At 39.4% G+C, this 8,898-nt stretch overlaps 1 protein-coding gene across 1 annotated transcript; it reads left to right on the forward strand.

The window, feature by feature from the left end:
- The first annotated feature begins 835 nt into the window (after positions 1-835).
- Positions 836-7,676, forward strand: LOC115110977 (arrestin domain-containing protein 3-like). Its single transcript, XM_029636861.2, has 6 exons — positions 836-1,091; positions 2,840-2,900; positions 3,048-3,195; positions 3,319-3,406; positions 3,749-4,005; positions 4,222-7,676. The coding sequence occupies exons 1-6, from the start codon at positions 839-841 to the stop codon at positions 4,336-4,338; spliced, it is 924 nt and encodes a 307-aa protein (XP_029492721.1). The 5' UTR covers positions 836-838; the 3' UTR covers positions 4,339-7,676.
- Positions 7,677-8,898: the final 1,222 nt, after the last annotated feature.

Here is an 8,898-nt window from a genome sequence, read left to right on the forward strand (position 1 = left end):
CCCTAACATTGATGGGTCAGCCTCCAAGCAGCTATAGGCAAGCAGGATCAAGTGAAATACTACTCTCTTCTGATGCTTATTAATCTATCAATGTTCGGTATACAGTGTATTTATGTGGATGATTTAACCGTAATGTAATGTTCACAATTTCTCATATAAAAATCATTATTTCTTTATATTTTCATTATTACCACTATATGTAAAATATTTGGCAAACGCAGTTAATATTTACCATGAACTAATATTCAATAAAACCTAAGTGAAGAAGGAAATCATATTGTTCCTGCACCCTAAAAAAGGTCCAGTGTTTATAGAGTGATTATGTTATTAGTGTCTAGCCATTTAAATACAACCCCAAGCCAAATACCTAACATACTGTTTTACATGGTAATAAAGGATTCTCCTGATTAAGGGAGAACAAAAAGCATGTAGCCTATACACATTTATATTATATGGCTCAAGATATATGATGTATTATTTTGTAACATAGGTGACGGCAGTTACCCGTGTGACTGTGACATAGCCACTTGTAGGCTGAAGAGCCGTGGCCCGCGAAACAGATCAAGTAGCCTACTTCCATAATGGAGGGAATGACCACTAGATAATGAGGTGCCAAACTGGTTGGTATCCTTGTTCATAGTAAAGAGCACACTTGACTTTTAGCCAGGGGGTAATAACATAGTGAACTCAAAGGGTCTGCTCTGGTCCTCATCCTCCATGCTTCTAGGTAACATCTCCTGTTACACTGTGTGGAATACTGACACTGTCTAGCTTCATGAATCATACATTAGAGTCGTGCATGCCCCTTGTGACTGCTTAGTTCACCAACTCTGTCACAATGGCAGTAAAACACTTCTCAGTCGACTACAAGACGATTAATGAACATGGCACTTTTTCAGCTGGGGATACTATCACTGGGCGGGTCACTTTGGAAGCATCCAAGGAGACCTCTCTCCAGTCTCTTTTTATCAAAGCAAAAGGGAAAGCTGAGGTTAAATGGACTGAAAATGAGGGTCAAAACCCTGTGGACTACAGTGGCAAGAAGAAATACTTCAGTCTTCAAATATTGTTGCAGGAAGGGAAGGGGGATGGTATGTAACACTTCAGATTTCTGTGTTTATGTTCTGCAACATTTAAGAATGGTTAGGATTAATGCTTCATACTTTTAATAGCCTAACTCACAATAATAATTATTGATGACGCAATGGTATTCCAGAACCATTGTTGAGAATACTGTAGGGTTAAGTTACAAACAGTATCAGTCAAAAGTTTAGACACCTCTTTTCATTCAAGGGTTTTTCTTTATTTTTACTATTTTCTACATTGTAAAATAACACTGAAGACATCAAAACTATGAATTAACACGTATGGAATCATATAGTAACCAAAAAGTGTTAAACAAATCAAAATATATTTTATATTTGAGATTCTTCAAAGTAGCCACCCTTTGCCTTGATGACAGCTTTGCACTCTTTGCATTCTCTCAACCAGCTTCATGAGGTAGTCACCTGGAATGCATTTCAATTAACAGGTGTGCCTTGTTAAAAGCTAATTTGTGGATTTTTTTCCTTCCCAATCAGTTGTGGGTAAAAGACAAAGTCCATATTATGGCAAGAACAGCTCAAATAAGCAAAGAGAAACAACAGCCCATCGTTACTTTAAGACATGAAGGTCAGTCAATCCGGAACATTTCAAGAACTTTTAAAGTTTCTTCAAGTGCAGTCGCAAAAACCATCAAGCGCAATGATGGAACTGGCTCTCATCAGGACCGCCACTGGAAAGGAAGACCCAGAGATACCTCTGCTGCAGAGGATACGCTCATTTGAGTTACCAGCCTCATAAATTGCAGCCTAAATAAATGCTTCGCAGAGTTAGAGTAACAGACACATCTTAACATCAACTCTTCAGAGGAGAATCAGGCTTTCATGGCCGAATTGCTGCAAAGAAACCACTACTAAAGGACACCAATAAGAAGAAGAGACTTGCCAAGAAACACGAGCAATTGACATTAAACTGGTGGAAATCTGTCCGTTGGTCTGATGAGTCCATATTTGAGATTTTTGGTTCCAACCGACATGTCTTTGTGAGATGCAGAGTAGGTGAATGGATTATCTCTTCATGTGTGGTTTCCACTGTGAAGCATGGAGGAGGAGGTGTGATGGTGTGGGGGTGCTATGCTGGTGACACTGTCTGTGATTTAGAAGTCAAGGCACACTTAACCAGTATGGTTCCTCAGCAATCTGCAGCGATACGCCATCCCATCTGATTCGCGCTGACTGGGACTGTAATTTGTTTTTAAACTGGACAATGAGCCAACACACCTCCAGGCTGTGTAAGGGATATTTGATCAAGAAGGAGAGTGATGGAGTACTCTATCAGATGACCTGGCCTCCACAATCACCCGACCTCAACCCAATTGAGATGGTTTGGGATGATTTGGACGAGTGAAGAGTGAAGGAAAAGCAACCAACAAGTGCTCAGCATATGTGGGAATTCCTTCAAGATTGTTGGAAAAGCATTCCATGTGAAGCTGGTTGAGAGAATGCCAAGGGTGTGCAAAGCTGTCTTCAAGTCAAAGGGTGATTTGTTTAACACTTTTTTGGTTACTACATGATTCCATATGTGTTATTTTATAGTGTTGTTGTCTTCACTATTATTCTACAATGTAGAAAATAGTTTTTTTTTAAAGAAGAAAACCCCTTGAATGAATAGGTGTGTCCAAACTTTTGACTGGTACTACATATGCCTAATATGACTTTGTATTAAGCAGAATCTGAATTTACATTGCCCATTTTAAAATGGGCTGGGTTTGTGTTGGGTCTCACCTCCCCTTTTTCAGGCTCTGAAATAATTTATCCTGGGAGACATGTGTATCCTTTCACCTTCCAGATTCCAGCCAAGTAAGTGTTCCATCCATCACATATTTGTGGGTTTATATTTTTCATTGGAGGAAACAATAATCACAGATTTTGTTATGTAAAAAGGCCTTCTAGTGGTTTCCACAGATAGGTGATAATGAGTTTTCTTTTTTTCACATTTCCTCTCAGAGATATGCCTTCATCTTACATGGGGAAATGGGGCAAAATCACCTACTATTTGAAGGCCAAGTTGATCAGGACGCTTTGGTTGATAGACAGAGCCAAGACAGAGTTCACATATCTGTCAAAGACTAATATGATCATTCCTGGACTGAGGGTAGTGTTCTTATTATCCATCCTGCTTTTTGAACTACATCTGCTTTTTTTACTATTTACAGCCAAAATTACCATGGCAACAGAATGCATATCAGCAGGTTACTTTTTATCTCTTGTTTTGTAGGAGCCCCAGCATGGTTCCAAGATTCTATTCTTTGCCTCTGGAAATATCTCTTTGGACATTCATATTGAGACAATGGGGTATCTATCAGGTCAGTCTGCAACCAAAGCCACTTCAGCTTGCCTAACAGTGATGAGGGATGATGGTCATTTTAATATTAAATCTAAATACATTCAATAAGGAACAGGGTGGTTGTATTAAATAAAACACAGATCAGTAAATTAATATACAAATTGAATATAGTCACATGAAATATGAAATGCAATAAATTAATGGGGAAAATGTATGAGAGTGAACTATCTTATTTGCTAATGAATTAGGCTACGATGTGATACCCTTCATACACTTCTCCTGAGGAGAAGAATGTCTCGAAATGTACATTCTGTAAACCCAATAACTGAATCAAGTTCCTTTCCTTGTGTCCCCCTGTAAGGTGAAGCAATAAAAATCCTTGTTGAGATACACAACAACTCTACACGCACAGTAACCCCCAACTTCTACCTATATGAAGAGCAAAGCTTCTTCGCCAAAAATAAAAGGAACATCTACACCAATGACATCATTAAAGAGAGAGGAGATCCTGTTACGGCTTCTACAAGACAGACTGTGACCAAAGTGCTGACTATCCCTCCACAACTCCCTGTCTCCCTCCTAGACTGCTCCATACTGAAGTTAGAGTACAGACTGAAGGTATATTATGATGAAATACACACATATAATGAACGCACAAGACCAGCTAAATTATGAATACAGGGATGTAGAGTAGGAGAGGAAAGAGAGTTTTCAACCCATAAAAAAACACACAAATAAAATATGTGGAATGCAGTCGCTGTGTATGTGAAAACTATACTGTAATTAAACATTTGGGCAACTAAGTGTACGTTCATATATTTTCTGTATTTGTAGGTCACTCTTGACGTCCCAACGGCCAAAGACCCAGAGGTTAAACTTCCCCTGGTTATCCTCCTGGATAAATCAATAGCAGCTGAGGAACGGCAGCAGGAATACAGTTGGTCTAAATGAGTTCTCATGCTCTAGAACTTTGGCCATTACTAAGTCTTTTTTAAACCTTAGATTTTGGGCTGGATGTGTCAATGATACATGTAACTGAAAATATAACTGTAATCCATTACCAGCTAAAACATTGTAATCAGAATAAAAATACAGAACAACAACCAAAATCTAGATGATTACTTCTAGGATTCATTTTAAATTCAGAAAAGATGTTTGCGAAAAGTTACAAAATAGCTACAAAAGAGCAAGAATAGGTTTTTATAGGCTACAGTCCAAGCTATGTCTGACAATGGCACCCAGGAACAGCAGCTGCAACTTTGGCTGTAGCTAATTGGGATCCTAATAAAACACAAAAATACTAAAATGGCGCGTCTGCATGCAAAGACTACAATTTGAATAAAGGCTTGGAGGTAAGGACGACAGCAGTGGTGTAGCCTACGGGCGATACAGATATAACTTATTATTGATATCTACATAGCAATGATGTGAATCACACCGCTGCTCTCTCATTTAGTAACTTGCTCCTTATGGATTGTGGTTGTTATGGATGGCTGTTTACAAAAGTACACTGAGTTTACAAAACATTAGGAAAACCTGATCTTTCCGTGACACAGACTGGCCATGTAATTCAGGTGAAAGCTATGATCCCTTATTGATGTTAAATCCTCTTCAATCAGTGTAGATGAAAGTGTGGATCAGGTTATAGGAGGATTTTTTAAGCTTTGAGACAATTGAGACTGTGTATGTCTGCCATTCAGATGGTGAATGGGCAAGAAAAAATATTTAAGTTCCTTTAAACGGGGTATGGTAATAGGTGCCAGGCGCACCGGTTTGAGTGTGTCAAGAACTGAAACGGTGGTGTGTTTTTCACGCTCAACAGTTTCCCGTGTATATGAAGAATTGTCCACCACCCAAAGGACATCCAGCCAGTGGTCGAAAACAGGTCACTGATGGAAGAGGACAAAGGAGCCTGACACAAATTGTGCAGAGCAACAGACGGGCTACATAAAAGAATGCACAATTCGTCGTACCTTGACACTAATGATGTATGGCAGCTGATTACCTTAAAGAGTTCCACTTCTTTCAGCAAAAAACAAGAAACTGCGATTGCAGTGGGCTAAGAAATGAAAACACTGGACACTGGAGAATTGAAAAAGCATTGCCTGGTCTGATGAATCGCGGTTACTACTGTGTCACACTGATGGACTAGGGTATGGAGAAATCCACATGAGTACATGTATCCATCCTGTCACGTGTCAACATTACAGGCTGGTGGTGTGATGGTGTGGGTTGTGTTTTCATGGCACACATTGGGCCCCTTGATAAAAGTGGAGCAGTGTTTGAATGCCACAGGATATCTGAACGTCCTTATCAATCAGGTGTATGCCTTCATGGCAGCAGTGTATCCATATGCAAATGTTTTTTTCTCAGCAGGATAATGCCCCATGCCACAAGGCTAGGATTGTCCAGGAATGGTTTCACAAACATGACAGTGAATTCAGCTTACTGCCCAGTCATCAGATCTCAATCTAGTTGAGCATCTGTGGGATGATATGGAACGAGCTATTCAGAGTAGAGATCCACTACCAGCCAACTTGACACAACTGTGGGAAGCATTGGAGTCAACATGGGCCATCATCCCTGTGGAACGCCTTCAACACCTTGTAGAGTCCATGCCCCAACGATATGAGGCTGTTCTGAGGGCAAAAGGGGTGCAGCTGAATATTAGCAAGGAGTTCCTAATGTTTTGTACACACAGTGTATATGTGTAATTTAACCGAATAATAGTTTAATTGAAGAAGTTTAAGCTGCCTATCAATCATTGTTTTAGCGACCAGTGGACAGACAATGAAACATTTTATCTTGCAGGAGCTGCATAGTGCGGATCCCAGCTCATGGAATAAAAGTTTGAGGGAGTTCCTCCCTTCCAAAACTCGTGGTTTTGTGCTCCACATGCAGTCAAAAACAAGTTCATTTAAGAAGACCACGAGTGAGGCTTTTATTGCTCAAGTGTCTTCTTTTTTGAAGCCCATAACCATGTGTGTGAGGTGTCAATTTGTTTGACCCACCGCAGTAAATTAAACAGCTGCAAATTATCAAGATATCAAAGTGTCACCAACAAAAACGTAAACGGCCTATAGCAGATGCAGCATATGGCATTCATTTTCAGTGCTCAAAGCATGCCATTCCATGAGAGCAGCATTTAACAATGAGCCCAATCTGTCCTCCATGACAACAACATCATAAACAACACAGAGGCTAAATCCTTATTTTTTGGGCTATGTTCAGGTAAAACAATTTGGCTATTCTATATTTCCAAGTCCTATTCCTGAAGATCAAGGTGTATTTAAAAAAAAACTTTTTTAGCAGATGCTGTTGTCTAGAGCAACTAGGGTTAAGTGCCTTGCTCAAGGGCACATCGACAGATTTTTCACCTAATCTGCTCGGGGATTTGAACTAGTGAACTTTTGGCTACTAGTCCAAAGTTCTTTACCACAAGCCTACCTCCTGCCTCTTACATGAATTGGAATGACTGGAAATATTTTTCTAATGCTAATTAAGGGGAAAGTTATCTAAAAGTAACTGAAAGTAATCACATAATGTTCCTAAATTTGGGTTATCCCAAAAGTACATTACAGATTACAATTTTGGATTAGTAACTAGTAACTGTAACAGATTACATTAACAAAGTAACCCAGTCAGTCCTGTCTATGAGCCAAATTATTGTTTTACCTCAAGTAGTCACAAAATCCCTAGTTTTTCTAGAAGTACTGCTTTTCTCAAGTAGCCATTTTCCCCAAATAATTTCCCACATGGGCCAGGCCCCAAGCAATTCGAGTTCTAGCCAATGAGCTTCAGCCGCTTGTCATTCTAGTGACAACTAGCAAGATGCACACACAGCAGAAAGAGAGAGAAAGAGAGCAATGACGTGATGCACATATCTGCTCATATGAGACATAGTATACCGTTTTCTGGGACCACTTTTGGCTCGTGAGCGCTACTTTCAGAACTACTGGCTAAAAAGTATATAAAAGTACCAGAGAATCTCTTTAAGATACTGTGTGAGAAAACATTAACATGACTTCACACCCTTGATATATAATTGAATCAGGTGTGTTAGTGCTGGCCAAGAACAAAAGCCTGCATGACCTATTGATTCGCAGGACCAGAGCTGAAACAGAAGGACAAAATCATATAAACATTTGTGAATGGTGATAAAGTTGTTCAGATTCTGGGAACATACAAGGAAATATTCAAGATACTGTACCTCACTTTGAGTAACAGCATGTGCTGTATACTGTGTATCTCTCAAATAAATAAAACATCACATTACTTTACTAACGTCTCATTGGTTATGAACAACAGTGACTTTACTCACTGCATGTATCTCTTAAAACATACCAGACCAGTTGACAAACTAACAGTAACAATCATAACACAACAGATGGCATACAGGCACGTGATAATGAAACCAGTTGGTTTCCATGGACTACTTCCAAAGAGGAGGAAGTCGTGCAGATAGGATAGTGCCGTGCAAAACGCTGATTGGTTAAAACTGCATTCCAGTCAGTGTCTATTCCACAAGTTACCACCGGCTAAATCTATGATGTTAAAATGCCTATTTGCTCTGTTCCACCTAACTGCGCAATCCACGGTCTCATCAGCCCAGCCAGGCAATTTATAAACTTAATCTCCACTATGAAAAAACATCTAGACATTAACTCATATTTCTTTTAGACTAACATTTAGTTTTCAATGGCGGAGATTTGTGTAAATCTTGCTGTCTGTCTCTCTGACATTTGCAACATTGTTTCAATATTGAAATTGGATCTCCAGCTGTCCCATATTAATGAACGTGTCGGGACGAGACAGACAGGCAGGCAGCGTTTCTCAGCCAGTTAAAATCATGAATCAGCTGGCATCATTTTTATGGATGTATACAGAGAAATGTAAATATGAAAAAAGGTCAAATTAAACAATGTGCAGCTAGTTTGCAGTCTCTCCAGCTTCAGTTTGAAGTGATTGTGTTACAGTGCCTTGCGAAAGTATTCGGCCCCCTTGAACTTTGCAACCTTTTGCCACATTTCAGGCTTCAAACATAAAGATATAAAACTGTATTTTTTTGTGAAGAATCAACAACAAGTGGGGCACAATCATTATGTGGAACGACATTTATTGGATATTTCAAACTTTTTTAACAAATCAAAAACTGAAAAATTGGACGTGCAAAATTATTCAGCCCCTTTACTTTCAGTGCAGCAAACTCTCTCCAGAAGTTCAGTGAGGATCTCTGAATGATCCAATGTTGACCTAAATGACTAATGATGATAAATACAATCCACCTGTGTGTAATCAAGTCTCCGTATAAATGCACCTGCACTGTGATAGTTTCAGAGGTCCGTTAAAAGCGCAGAGAGCATCATGAAGAACAAGGAACACACCAGGCAGGTCCGAGATACTGTTGTGAAGAAGTTTAAAGCCGGATTTGGATACAAAAAGATTTCCCAAGCTTTAAACATCCCAAGGAGCACTGTGCAAGCGATAATATTGAAATGGAAGGAGTATCAG

Source organism: Oncorhynchus nerka, linkage group LG27, assembly GCF_034236695.1.
Source record: "Oncorhynchus nerka isolate Pitt River linkage group LG27, Oner_Uvic_2.0, whole genome shotgun sequence".
NCBI lineage: Eukaryota > Metazoa > Chordata > Actinopteri > Salmoniformes > Salmonidae > Oncorhynchus > Oncorhynchus nerka.

Bases quoted from the DNA above. Each gene is read 5' to 3' on its own strand.
- LOC115110977 (XM_029636861.2), top strand. From the start codon at position 839: ATGGCAGTAAAACACTTCTCAGTCGACTACAAGACGATTAATGAACAT. The intron at 1,092-2,839 runs GTATGTAACACT...CCCCTTTTTCAG, and splicing joins GCAGGAAGGGAAGGGGGATG to GCTCTGAAATAATTTATCCT. The intron at 2,901-3,047 runs GTAAGTGTTCCA...ATTTCCTCTCAG, and splicing joins ACCTTCCAGATTCCAGCCAA to AGATATGCCTTCATCTTACA.